General features: G+C 38.3%; 1 protein-coding gene across 6 annotated transcripts in view; it reads right to left on the reverse strand.

Moving 5' to 3' along the window:
* Positions 1-15,015, reverse strand: part of PIK3C2G (phosphatidylinositol-4-phosphate 3-kinase catalytic subunit type 2 gamma) — a 644,646-nt gene that overhangs the window by 315,609 nt on the left and 314,022 nt on the right. For all 6 annotated transcript variants that reach the window (XM_070788624.1, XM_070788625.1, XM_070788623.1 and 3 more), the window contains one exon: positions 5,316-5,446. In XM_070788624.1, coding sequence (XP_070644725.1) covers positions 5,316-5,446 — 131 coding nt within the window. The remainder of the gene's footprint in view (positions 1-5,315; positions 5,447-15,015) is intronic.

Here is a 15,015-nt window from a genome sequence, read left to right on the forward strand (position 1 = left end):
ATCTTTTTTCAGCCTAAAGTATTTTCTTTAAAATTTCTTACAGTACAGATGAGCTTATAATTAACTAACTCAGCTGTGTTTAGTTGAAATGTTTTAATTTTACCTTAATTTTTGAAATGCAATTTTACTGGTTATAGAATTTTTAAGTTGATAGAGTTTCTTTTCTCCTTTCAAAATGTAAGATAACTTATAATGTCTTTTGGTTTCCATAGTTTCTAATGAGAAATATGAAGTTAATGAGAAATCTGTAGAATTATAGTTCATCCCATGAATGTGATTTGTTGACTTTCTCTGAAGCCTTAGAAAAATTTTATATTTATCTTTAGTTTTCAGAAATTTGACTATGGTGTGCTTAGGTGATGTGTGTGTGTGTATGTGTTTGGAATTTGCTAAGTTTCTTATATCTGTAGGTGATTTTTTAAAACTTAAACTTGTAAAATTTTGGCTATTATCTCTTTAAGAATTTTTTTTCTTCACTATCTCTTTTCTCTCCTGTGTGTCCAATACATACATATTACATTGCTTGATAATTGTCCTATAGGTCACAAAGCTGTATCACTATTTTCAGGTTTTTTTCTTTCTGTTCTTCAACATGGATAATTTCTATTGCCCATTCTTTAAATTCACTGTTCTTTTTTTTTTCATTATGCAATCTATTAAGCTTTTCCAGTGATTTTTAAAAATTTTAATACTGTGTTTTTCAGTTCTTAAATTTCCATTTTTCTACTTCATTTGTTCACCCATATGTATTTTTTAATTTAAACCCATAAATACCTTTATAACAGTTGTAAAATATTTGATGGAGGAGGAAATGGCAACCTACTCCATTGTACTTGCCTGGAGAATCCAATGGACAGAGAAGCCTGGCAAGCTATAGTCCATGGGGTTGCAAAGAGTTGGACACAACCGAAGCAACTTAGCACACATGCAAAATATCTGAAGCTGTTTCTATTAACTGCCTCCTTCAATCCTGGTCTATGGTTATGTATTCCTGACTTTTCCTATGTTTAGCAATTATTGGTTGTACACTAAACATTTAAAATCCTACATTGTTCAGAGTCTGCATTTTGCTGCATTTGAGTGCTGAATGTTTCCAATTTTTTTTTTTAGGAGGCAGTTTAATTACTAGTAGATCAGCTTAATCCTCTTGGGGTCTGTTTTTATGATGTGTTAGACTAGGCCAAGCACAGTCCTAAATCTTGAGCTAGAGCACATTTACTCCTAATATGCATCTTTCTGATTTCTTTATTGAGTGCTGAGGTGTTCTGTGATCTTTCTGCATCATTACTGGTCAGAAAATTTATGTCTCCCAGCATTGTACAACCTCTAGAATCTACATTTATTTCATATCTCCCTGTAGCAGTTCTTTTGCTATAAAATCCCCACGTGCTCATGAGTGGCTCAGTACTCAGCTGAATATATAAGGGAACACCACTACATATTTCTGAAGCTCCTATTCTGTGGATATGCCTTTCTCTACTATTATTCTCTGGAAATTCTAGCTGCCTCAAAATTATTAAACTCTGTGATCTCTGCCTTATTTATTTATTTTTTAATCTCAGGAGGTAAGACCTGCCTGCTCTTCTTTAATTATAACTTCCAGAGAAATGATACAGAAAATGTCTCTGGGTCCGAAGGCCTTTTTACTCATGGGTTCACCTCAAGCCTTCTCTGCTCAATTTCTGAGAGCAGTTGCTTTATATGTATTTCTCTTGTATCATATTTCTTTAATTCAGGAGGACTAGTTTAGTAATATAATAGGTAACCTTCATGGCTAGAGGTGGAGGCATAATTTCTTTCAAAACATTTGTTTTTTACCTTATGTTCTGAGATTTTCCTTACATTAGATACTTTTCTTTAGAGGTCATCAAGAAGGTATTCTTTTTATTTTTACAAATGTTAGAGTACATTTTCACCAAACTTCATTGAGTCTGAACTTCTCAACTGCTTACATTTAACCAGTTTGAAAGAAGACAAGTATGTCACCAACTAAATCATAAAATGTGGTGTTTGGAAATTGACTTTAATCTGTTTCTAACATAAGTTTTATCACATTGAAGACTGTTCTCCATCTGTTTTCACAGTCCTGAATGAAACTGTACTCTACTGAGCATTAATAATTGTATTTGAGTGAGTAAAACAGAAAAATGTTGCTTATTTTATGTATAAGTTATTCACTTAAATAGAAAACTGAAGTATAAAACCAGCTAGAATTCACTGGGGCTAATTTAAAAATACAAACCTTTAATATTTAAAGGCAGTTTCTGTGCTTATTTATTTGTTGGTTTTGACATTTTTTGTTTGAACATATTTAAAATTTCAAAGGATAGCAACTTTTTATATTTTTAAAAATCTTTCATACAAATATATCAGTCTCTGATATATGACATACTTGTTAAATGTAAAGTTTTATATTTTTGAATAAGAACTATCAAAACATGCTTCATCTAATTAAGATGGCAATAGTCTAGAATAACGATGGATCATCAAAATATGTGTCATAAGGACTATGAGAATCCGTAAGGTCATTTTTATACCAAACTCTATGCCAAGGAACTTTATCCTTTATAACATTTATTTTACACATATTATTTATCAGGCACAATGTGGAACACTGGAAATGTAGTAATAAACAAGATAGATTCCTGGTTCTCTTGGTTCTCACAAACAAATGAGAAAAAAAAAAAACACATTAGTGAACAATATGATACTAGATTGTGTTGTGTGTTATAAAAAAGGTAATAAGAGAGATTGTAAAGAGGGAAAAACCTCATTTGATAGGGTCATGAAAGAAGGTCTCTTTGAGAAGATCACAATTAAGTGAGGACCTATAGGTTGAGGGGCTTCCCTGGTGGCTCAGATGGTAAAGAATCTGCCTGCAATGCGGGAGATAGGTTCGATCCCTGGGTCAGAAAGATCCCTTGGGGGAGGAAATGGCTACCTACTCCAGTGTTCTTGCCTGGAGAATCTCATGGACCTAGGAGCCTCGTGGGCTACAGTCCATGGGGTTGTGAAGAGTCAGACATGACTGAACGACTAGCATTTTAACACTTTCTAACACTAACTCACTACAAGATGAGATGATTCAGCCATGTGAAGAACTAAGGAGGGGTATTTCATTAAGAGGAAATCCCAAATAAGAAGACCCTGAGATGGGAGAAGGAATGGCATATGTGAAATATATGAAGTAAAGAGATGTCATTGGCTTGAAATGACTGAGGAAAAGAGTAGGATGTGTGGAAATTAGAGCTCAGGGCAGTAACAAGATTACCCCAAACTAGTTTTTCCAGTGGTCATGTATGGATGTGAGAGTTGTACTATAAAGAAAGCTGAGTGCCGAAGAATTGATGCTTTTGAACTGTTGTGTTGAAGAAGACTCTTGAGAGTCCCGTGGACTGCAAGGATATCCAAAGAGTCCATCCTAAAGGAGATCAGTCCTGGGTGTTCATTGGAAGGACTGATGTTGAAGCTGAAACTCCAATACTTTGGCCACCTGATACAAAGAGCTGACTCATTGAAAAAGACCCTGATGCTGGGAAAGATTGAGGGCAGGAGGAGAAGGAGAGAACAGAGGATGAGATGGTTGGATGGCATCACCGACTCGATGGACATGGGTTTTGGTGGACTCCGGGAGTTGGTGATGGACAGGGAGGCCTGGCGTGCTGCGGTTCATGGGGTCGCAAAGAGTTGGACACGACTGAGTGACTGAAATGAACTGAACTGAAATGCCTAATCACATTCAACACCTCAGTCTGGAAGGTCTCAAACTAATCCCTCCTCCAGAAAATGACTCTAACATCTGCCCAGTTCAGCAATTTCAAACCTTAGACTCTTCAGTATCTTGATTATTTGGTTTCTCATTTGGCTTCACCCCTATTTACTATTAATCATCAAGTCATGCCTTTTTAACTCCCAGATATGCTCCAAATCCAGCCATTACTATCAATGTCCACAATGTCCACTGCCATTGCCCTCGTTCTAGTGACCACAGCCTTCTGCCTAAAATATTACATCAGCTACTTTACTGTACTGCTCTCTTCCTCTTTTCAGTTTAGTTCAGTTGCTCAGTCATGTCTGACTCCTTGTGACCCCATGAACCACAGCACGCCAGGCCTCCCTGTCCATCACCAACTCCCAGAGTCCACTTAAACCCATGTCCATCGAGTCGGTGATGCCATCCAACCATCTCATCCTCTGTTCTCCCCTTCTCCTCCTGCCCTCAGTCTTTCCCAGCATCAGGGTCTTTTCCAATGAGTCAGCTCTTCGTATCAGGTGACCAAAATATTGGAGTTTCAGCTTCAACATCAGTCCTTCCAGTGAACACTCAGGACTGATCTCCTTTAGAATGGACTGGTTGGATCTCCTTGCAGTACAAAGGACTCTCAAGAATCTTCTCCAACACAACAGTTCAAAAGCATCAATTCTTCTGTGGTCAGCTTTCTTTATAGTCCAACTCTCATATCCATACATGACTACTGGGAAAACCATGGCCTTGACTAGACGGACCTTTGTTGACAAAGGAATGTCTTCCTCTCCTACTTCCTCTCTAAACCATCCTTCAACTTATAGCCAAAAGGATCACTCAAAAAGATTATTCAGATCACATGACTACCCTGTTCAAAACCTTTAAATAATCTCTTATTCTTGGAATAAAATGTTTTATTATATTATATATCTCACACACATGAAGTGTTGCTTTCTTAGTTTTATGCTTCTCCATGTTGGTAATGAGAGCATCATAAACTGTGGCTTAGAGATTACCAAATATTAAGTACAAACAGTAAGTATACAGAATTAGTAATCTCTTATAATTCTTCCTGGGATATCTCTTTTCCAGAGAATTGGTGTTTGACAAAATTTAAGTACTTCTTTAGTTACCAATTTAGTGGTATAAAAAAATAAGCTATTTCTGTTTTTTTTTAATATCATTATAATTAAATTTTACATCTTATGGTTTACCAAAACAGTTTTCTATCTAACTGAAGAACAATGGTTTATCACTGTTAAATGCTGATCTGTATCCTTCAGTCTCTGCTCTGTCGTTCTGAACTGAATGTTTTCCAATCTTTTTATTTTTCCTTTGATCAAAGTTAAAGTTTCTAAGTGTTATAATAAAAAAAAAATCTGAAAAAAAACCCACAATTACTAACTTAGCTCCTAAGTATTAGTGGATCATCCAACAGATGTGATCGTAGGAAATGAGAGGATTTATGTGGGAAGGAAGGTTCACTCTTAACAGATATGAGTGCTTCTAGAATGACTGCTGGTATCATGAAATGCAGGCAAAATCCTCTCCCAAGACCTGGGTCACTTACAGTATGGGAGTCTGTTTCTGTGACAGTCTGGCAATATGTTTTAAACATTCTTTTGGTGGTTCTTCAAGATCACTTCCATTCTCTTCAGAATCAAGTTTCATATACTCCCACTCAGTAGCTGGAAAATCAATCTGAAATAACAAAAAAATGGTTTGCCATGTATCAAATGCCTGAAAAATGCATCATTAATTTAATGATCTCTATCTTAGATTTATAGAAAATAAAGCAAAGGGCAGGAAAATATCCTATGTTTCCTGTGATGTTTATTATTTAACAATAATTTTAGAAGAATCATTAGGGTTTGGACTTGGTGTTTAAATATACATGATATTTGGTAAATCCTCAATTATTTATATAAATGGTATATAAATTTGTAGTCTGTAACTTTATCTGAGAAAAAATAAGAAAATAATATTTATTAACTTTTCATAAAGTTAAATGCTACATTTTTATGTAATGCTGAAATAATACCTTTTCTGTATTTCATTATTAAATGTCTATAATTAAATGATGAAAATTATAGATTGTAATCACACTTTTTTCATGTAATCACTTGAGAAAATAAAAAGAGTAACTTTATGTTGGTCTCTACTACTTAACGGAGAAGGCAGTGGCACCCCACTCCAGCACTCTTGCCTGGAAAATCCCATGGATGGAGGAACCTGGAAGGCTGCAGACCATGGGATCGCTGAGGGTTGGACATGACTGAGCGACTTCACTTTTACTTTTCACTTTCATGCATTGGAGAAGGAAATGGCAACCTACTCCAGTGTTCTTGCCTGGAGAATCCCAGGGATGGGGGAGCCTGGTGGGCTGCCATCTATGGGGTCGCACAGAATTGGACACAACTGAAGAGACTTAGCAGCAGCTACTAAAAATCTGTAAGTCTGTGAACCACTTTGTAGACATGACAGTGAACTCTTCTCTGGTAAAGATCTGTTTTGCAAGTATAAAACCAAACAATATTCTTGCTGTGGCTCTATAGTTCAGTTTTATAGACAAGGCTAGAATGCAGACCTTCTTTTTTCCTGGCTTAACATGCCTCCCACTAGACCACATTTAAGTGATACCCTGATTCTAGTAAATAACATTTGTCATTGTTGTTATTTAGTTGCTCAGTCATGTCTGATTCTTTTGTGACCCCATGAACTATAGCCCACTAGGCTTCTCTGTTCATGGGATTTCCTGGGTAAGAATACTGGAGTAGGTTGCTGTTTTCTTCTGCAGGGGATATTCCTGACCAGGGATCAAATCCACATCTCTGGCACTGGCAGGCAGATTCTTTACCACTGAGCCACCAGGGAAGCCCAGTAAATAAAACGGTAGTTATAAAAAAATACAGTTTCCAAGTATGTAAATGAGATAAATATTTTCAGCCCCATATTATGCTTGGGAGGTTTCCCTGGTGGCTCAAATGGTAAAAGAATTTGCCTTCACTGTGGGAGACCCAAGTTCGATCCCTGGGTCAGAAGACCCCTTTGCCTGGAGAATTCCATGAACAGAGAAGCTTGGCAGAATACAGTCCATGGGGTCATAGAGTTGGACATGACTAAGTGACTTTCACTTTTCATAGTACTTAAGAGTATCACTTTTTTTTTTCACTTTCATATCAGAAAATCTAAATAATTTATTTTTCTCTGCTGATCTATGTTAGATTGTGATCTCAGAGAAAATGGAATAAAATTATAAGGTAGACTGTGAGTTACAGTTTGAAATACAGTTTAATCTACTTGGGTTCTTATTTGAAAAGTCTTAGGAATTTTATTCTTTAATCTTTAAAATTTGTTGCAATATTTGTTTTTGGTATAATTTTTGTTATATCATTCATTATTTCAACACACCAAAGAAATATTATAGTAAATTTTGCCTCTTGACAGAAAGATTAATTTTGCCTCGAAAAGAAGTGCCTCTGGTATTAGTAGGTTACCCTTTACTCTTAATATATCCAGATATTTTAAACATAGAAAACAAAAATACTAGAAATAGTATTCAATGAGCTTATTCAACTTTATGTTGGTCCTAAGTAAAGGGCAGGGTAGATGAGGAAACTAAAGCCAGTGGATGAGAACTTAGAAGTATCCTTATGCAAAATCCATAATAAATTCCATGATATATTTCAATTATGAAATTTTTTTTTCATTTCTGATACATGAATGAGGTCCTATACAAACTGCATATCTTCATATTTTATAAAGTTAAACAGTTACCGATTCTTCAGTTGCTGACAGAAAATATTAGGGCTTTCCCCAGTTGCCTCTTCTAATTTTTCACAAAAGATACTTTCCCAAAATATGTGTTAATGTACAACATTTTCCCAAGAATTCTTTTGAGTTCTATGCATTATAGAGGAGGAGAAAGGCAAACATTAACAATTAAAATAGGGTTGAATATATACAAAGCCCCCCAAGCTATGCTTCAAGTTAATAACGGCAAACATGTGACACTTCTGTGGTCATGACGCACTAAACTTGGCCTTAGTCTTATTTTTTTTTTTTTTCTTTTCTTTAATAGAGTGCTACAGGAGCTCTCTACTAATGTGTTCACTTAATGTGCCATGGCACCTACTATTCCATTCTTGCCTCAAAGAGTTAAGGATGGACTACTGACTTCAAGCAAAAAAAAAAAAAAAAAAAAATGAGGCTTTCTTCCAGGGTACAGGAAAATATTCAGATCCAATCATGCACACTTATAATTCACACTTCCTTATACACTGAATATTGAATTCTTGTGTTCCATTTATCTGCTCTGCTTTTACTCTCTCCTTCATCCTTCTCCATTTGCACTTGGCCACTACAGTTCCTACTATGGCTTCATGTTTTGGAATTCCTTGAAGGGGCTGCTGTGAATGTTCCTGGTGTTCATGTTCACAGAACTATGCCAATAAGATGTTCATGGACTTGCTCAGGCCCCCATGATTCTACCACCTTGTTCAAAGGAATGAACCTGGGCTGTAGGTGTAGTTTGGACATAAGGCATATGCATATTGGACCATAAGTTCTATGCAGTTCAAGGGAAGGAATGATGTCTACCAATTAGATGGCAATTGCTGTGAGTCTGTGGAAGGAGTTGTAAAAGAGGGGGTGAAGAAAAAGGAAGCTATGCTACACTCGGACAAAAATGTACTGTGTTCTAAGGGTCATGTACCAATAATACTACTGTTGCCTCACCCTAACATCACTGATAATGAAGGATAAATAGGTAATGAAATGTTAGGTAAAGTAAAATACCTTGTATGAATGAGTAGGTAAGAATTATGGTTTAAAAAAGTTCTCAAGAAAGAAATACAATGTTGTAAATGTGTTGACAAAAATCTTCTTGGTTATTATGTGAACACAGAGGTAGGACACTCCAACACTTCTTAGAGTGAAAAGAGGGAAGCGGGTAAGAGAGAAATTCATGGAAGAGGGTTCCATGGATCCTAAAAGGTGAATAACAATGACAGAAACTAAGCCAAGAATGGGTAACAGACAGTTAAGGGAAGATGGTAGACACATTGCATGCAGTGAACAGAATTCATAAATGTACAAAAGGTCAAAGCAGGACAGTGCACGTCAGAGACTACAGCTTTTGAAGCTGCTGGAGCTTGACATCAGGGAGTGGCAAGGGAAACAATGGGAGGAGGCTGTGCTTCAGAACTTGCCTGTAATTCTCTAGGCAGTGCTGAGTTACTGAAGAGTTTAAGAAGGAGAGCGCTGGGTTCAGATTCATGTTTTAGAAGGATCATGCTTGTGGATTTTGGATTAGAGAATAACAACTAGGGCAGACACAGGGGGGACTTGTAAGGACAGGCTTGAGGAACATAGGAGAGAAGAGTTGACAGGATCTATGGTGGACAGAATATGAGTACTGAGAGAGAGACAAGACAAGTGCAACAACTAGCTGTATGTGAATGCATGAACAGTCATAAATAATTCAGGGAGTGAAAGCAGTTCTCAGAGGATGGTGAGCTCAATTTGGGATGTGTTGTTTTGGAAGCTGTCTACAGAATACCTCTTGATGAGGGTGAAATAGGAGAGTGAAAAAGCTGCCTTGCAAGTCAACATTAAAAAAAAAAAAAACTAATGGCACCTGGTCCTATCACCTCATGGAAAATATAAGGGGAAAAAGTGGAAGCAGTGACAGATTTTATTTTCTTGGGCTCCAAAATAACTGTGGACAGTGACTGCAGCCATGAAATTAAAAGATGCTTGTTCCTTGGAAGAAAAGCTATGACCAACCTAGACAGTGTATTAAAAAGCAGAGAAATCACTTTGCTGACAAAGGTCTATCTAGTTAAGGCTATCATTTTTCCAGGAGTCATGTATGGATATGAGAGGTGGACTATAAAGAAGGCTGAGTGCCAAAGAACTGATGCTTTTGAACTGTGATGCTGGAGAAGACTCTTGAGAGTCCCTTGGACTGCAAGGAGATCCAATCAGTCCATCCTAAAGGAAATCAGTCTTGAATATTCTTTGGAAGGACTGATGCTGAAGCTGAAATGCCAATACTTTGGCCATCTGATATGAAGAACTGACTCACTGGAAAAGATCCTGATGCTGGGAAAGATTGAAGGCAGGAAGACAAGGGGGTGGCAGAGAGTGAGATGGTTAAATGGCATCATTGACCAATGGACATGAATCTGAACAAACTTTGGGAGATAGAGAAGGACAGAGAAGCCTGGAGTGCCGCAGTCCATGGGACCACAAAGAGTCAGACATAACTGAGTGACTAACACTTTCTTTTCCTGTGGTGTAAAAGAGTGTGAACTAAAGATTCACACTTAGGCATGAACCTGCAAGATACTGTAAATCAAACCTTAGGAACAAATGAGACTCAGCAATTCCATTGCTTGGTATACAGCCCAGATAAATGAAAACATAGGTTCACACACAAACTTGTACATGAATGTTCAGAGCAGCTATGTTCTTCATAGCCAAAAGGAAACAATCTAAATGCATATCAACTATGCATTTAGAGTAGTATATCTCTATACCACTCTAAATCACTCATGCATATGAGTGGTATATCTATACTGTGGGTGGGGCTTCCCTGATGGCTCAGTAGGTAAAGAATCTGCCTGCAATGCAGGAGACACAGGAGATGTTGGTTCGATCCCTGAGTCAAGCAGCAACTTACTCCACTGTTCTTGCCTGGGAAATCCCATTGACAGAGAAGCCTGGTGGGTTATAGTTCAAAGGGTAGCAAAGAGTCAGAGGCGACTGAGTGACTAAGCACGTTTCTACATTGTAATACTATTCAACAATAAAAAAATAAGTGAATACTGATATATGGTACAACGTGGATGAATTTTGAAACATTATGCTAAAGGAAAGAATCCAGCCACAACAGAACACATACTATATGATTCCATTTACATGAAATGTACAGAGTAGGTGACTCTGTAGAGACAGAAAGTATGTTAGTAGTTGCTTAGATTTGGGGACTGGAAAGCAATAGCTAAAAAGTATGAGATTTCTTCATAAAAATGAAAATGCTCTAAAGCTGGCGTTGGTTGAGATTAGTTGTACGTATCTGTGAAAATACTAGAAAACATTGAATTGTATACTTTAAATGGGAGGATTGTATGGTATGTGACATATGTCTCAATAAAGCTTTAGAGAAATTCTCTCAAGGAGAATATACATACTGAGAATAGCAACGGGCAGCAGACAGAACCTGTGGGAACTGTCAACAGAGGGGACAAACAAAAGTAAAGGAGTGGGAGAAGAAAACAGAAAAAGGATAACCATAGGGAGTGTAAAGAGAAACCTAAGAGAGCAATATCAGCAAAGTCAGAGAAGAGTGTTCTGTAGTGGGGAAGTTGCTGTTGAGTCACTAAGTCCTGTTGGTCTTCTTTGTGACCCCACGGACTATAGCCAGCCAGGCTCCTCTGTCCATGGGGATTCTCCAGGCAGGAATACTGCAGTGGGTTGCCACTTCCTCCTCCAGACCCAGGGATGGAACCCACATCTCCTGCATCTCCTGCAGTGGCAGGCAAATTGTTCACCACTGAACTCCTTCAGAAAGCCGGTAATAGGGAAGAGATAGTGCCAAAAACTGCCCAGAGAGAACTAGAATGAAGAGGTATGAAAACCAGTACTGGGTTTGGCAACTAGAAATTAGGAGGTTATCTGACAGCAGTGTGGTGAGGACAAATAAACCAGAATATAGTGTATTTAGAATGAATGGTGGGGGGAGACTTCTCCGTCAGTCCAGTGGTTAAGACCTCGCCTTCCAATCAGGGAGTGTGGGTTCAATCCCTGGTTGGGGAACAAAGATCCAACCTACCTTGTGTACAAAAGAACATAACATGAAACAAGCAATATCGTAACAAATTCAATAAAGACTTTTAAAATGGTTCACATGAAAAAAAAGAAAAACCTTAAAAAAATTGAATGAATGGGAAACTAAGTAGAGAAATATAAACTAGAACAAGAGCAACATTAACTAAAACAACTCTGCTCTTAGTGATTAAATTATGAGTCACTAGAAGAGTCGGACAGGACTGAGCGACTTCACTTTCACTTTTCACTTTTCACTTTCCTGCATTGGAGAAGGAAATGGCAACCCACTCCAGTGTTCTTGCCTGGAGAATCCCAGGAACGGGGGAGCCTTGTGGGCTGCCGTCTATGGGGTCGCACAGAGCCGGACACGACTGAAACGACGTAACAGCAACAGCAGCATACTGGACTGTATACAGGGAGAGGGAAGAAGTTGAGGGAGACACATGTTGATCGGATCATATAATAATTTGTCTCCATGTCTGAATTCATATCTGTGCGTGCATGCTAAGTTGCTTCAGTCATGTCTGACTCTGCAACCCTATGTGGCCTGTAGCCCTCCAGGCTTCTCTATCTGTGAGATTCTCCAGGCAAGAACACTGGAGTGGGTTGCCACGTCCTCCTCCAGGGAATCTTCCTGAGCCAGAGAATGAACCTGCGTCACTTACATCTCCTGCATTGGCAGGAGAAATCCTTACTACTAGTGCCACTTGGGACGCTCAGAACTCAGATCTACTTCACTCTATTCACCGCTTCCAGTCTGCAGTATAGTGTGAAAAAAAGAAGGCTGACTGGAAGGAATTAAGTTCTGTAACATATTATAACCTGCATCATACCATAATTGTCATCTTTTAATAACATAGACAATCAGCAAAGCACAGACCAGAAAGAAATTGAACAGGCATAGTACAATCCTCTCACTGTATGGAGGTGGAAAGTGACTTGTTCAGTCATAACGTTTATTGTTAAAGAGCTAAGGCTAGACTTTGAATCTCCTGACTCTGAGCCTCATGTCTTTCCCTGTGACTCACACTGACTCCTTAACACAAACACTGGTTGCAGAGCTTGCTTTTAATTTCCTCACCATCTCATAATCCTTAGGTTGAAAATTCTGCTCTAAATTTAGCTGTGTGTAATTAGAATGAGACTAGTTATTAAGGCTTTTAACTTTATTACCTTAATACCTCTTACTTTATTTTGTATATTTCATCATCAATTGAAAAAATTCTGAGATGTTTCTATCTATGTCTATACCATGTGAAATTATTTTGCAAGAGCAGATAATTTAACATTTTTTCATCCTGTTGGATGATTTCCATATCTTTTCTCGTTTTCTTGTAAGATAAATTTTGTCACAGGGGCTTCCCAGATGGCTAAGAGGTTAAAAAAAAAATCTACCTGCCAATGAAGGAGACACAAGTTTGATCCCTGGGTCAGGAAGAACCCCTGGAGAAGGAAACAGCAAGCCACTCCAGTATTCTTGCCTGGGAAATCCCATGGACAGAGGAGCCTGGCAGGCTACAGTTCATGCGGTCCCGAACAGTTGACTTAGTGACTGAACACGAGCATGAGGTAATTCTGTCCTGGCTGTAGGTCTCTACATGGAAATCTATGCTGCTGAATACTTGATACTGTTCTTCAGCTTATACTTCCAGGATGGGTGCTCCTAAAGCAGCTGATCCCCTCACTTGAGAGGAATCAAAGAAGGTCTCATCTGATAGTCTCCTTCACGTCTCCCGCCCTTCCTCACCCACTAAAGACCCTGATAATCATTAATTTATATCCATAAAGCTCTGGCAATGGGCAGACTTGGAAGATTTTTGTTAAGCTCAGGTGGTTTGGATCTGGCAAGAAAAAGTCTGCATTCATCTTCTTAAAGAAAGGTAGTTGTCCTGTTACAAGGAAACATCTGCTAATCACTACGTCATCATCTGTTGAGTGTCGAGGATGCTATGCCAAGATCCAACCTAATCAATCACTTCTTTGGCGTGTTTGTGTGCTTTATTTTTTGACAACATCTGGCTTTTATTTTTTATTTTGTATTGAGGTATATAGCCAATTAATAATGTTGTGATAGCTTCAGGTGGAGAGCAAAGGCACTCAGCCATACATATACATGTATTCATTTTCCCCCAAACTCCCCTCCCATCCAGGCTGCCACATAACATTGAGCAGAGTTCACTGCACTACGCAGTAGGTCCTTGTTGGTTATCCATTTTAAGCATAGAAGTGTGTGTGCATCCACCCCAAACTTCCTAACTATCCCATCCCCCATTCCCCACCCCAACCCCCACAGTCAGAAGTTCCTTCTCTGTGTGTCTCTCTTTTGTAACACTGATTATTTATCACCCCATCCATGGATTAGAAGTGGGTCTTCAGCTACTGTCTGGAGGGGGAAGTTCTTCCATCTTGCAAAGTGAAAGCCATGTTTTATTAGTGCTGCTTTTCTTTTCCATTTTAACAGCTTACTTTTCATATTGCTAAACTTTGTCCCTCACATCCTTGACCCCAAACCTGGAAATTCTACGAACCTAGAGACTCTACTAATTTCCTCCAGCATAGTGATTCTCACTTGAGGGCAGGTTTATCCCTAGAGACCATTTGACAGTATGTGGAAACATTTTTGGTTATCAGAACTGGGAAGGTACTACTGGTACTTAGTGGGTAAATCCCAAAACATTGTTAAATAATCCTACAGTGCACAGGGCACCCTCCACAACAAAGACTCATCCCATCCAACATGTCAATAGTGAGAGGTTGAAAATCCTGTGCTATGGCGCACGGCCCAGTTTTTCCCACGCAGATGCATAGTCTGTATTCCCTGCATTTGCATGTATGGGAGTGGTTAGGCTTCAGGTATCTGATGAACCTGATCACTTACCAGCATGAAAAAAAAGTGAGGAAAATGAAAAAAAAAAAAAAATCCTCTGAGCAGAAAGGATGGAAGCCCAAAATCATTAATCACCTTTCATTCATGATTACAAATCACAGAAAGGAGAGAGCCGTCAAGGAAAAAGGAAGGATTTGGTTTGCTGTTTCTCCCCCTACTATTCAGCTTAATGGCTAGTCATTTAGGAAACACGTAACAAAAGAGACTTTAAGGCAATATGACATAATGAAGAGGTAGGTGTGAATAAGGTACCAAGTTAATAATATATACTAATGACTGTTTTTAGACAATGGAAAGAAAAATGAATATGTGTAATGAGTAGACTCCTGGCAACAGTCCATTCCTTTCCTTCCTGATTGTGTTGGATGGAGAATGGCTTGAAATTGCTATTATATAAACTGGGAGAAAAGTGCTTTGAGAACACTGAATGCAAAATAAAAGCAATAGAGGTTTTACAGATCCCAGCAGGCCAGAGAAAGAGAAGACTATTAAAATGTGTGATCCTGGAAGAAAATTGTTTCTGTAATTGACAACAAGCTATTTATCAAGT

Source organism: Bos indicus, chromosome 5, assembly GCF_029378745.1.
Source record: "Bos indicus isolate NIAB-ARS_2022 breed Sahiwal x Tharparkar chromosome 5, NIAB-ARS_B.indTharparkar_mat_pri_1.0, whole genome shotgun sequence".
In the NCBI taxonomy this organism is placed as follows: domain Eukaryota; kingdom Metazoa; phylum Chordata; class Mammalia; order Artiodactyla; family Bovidae; genus Bos; species Bos indicus.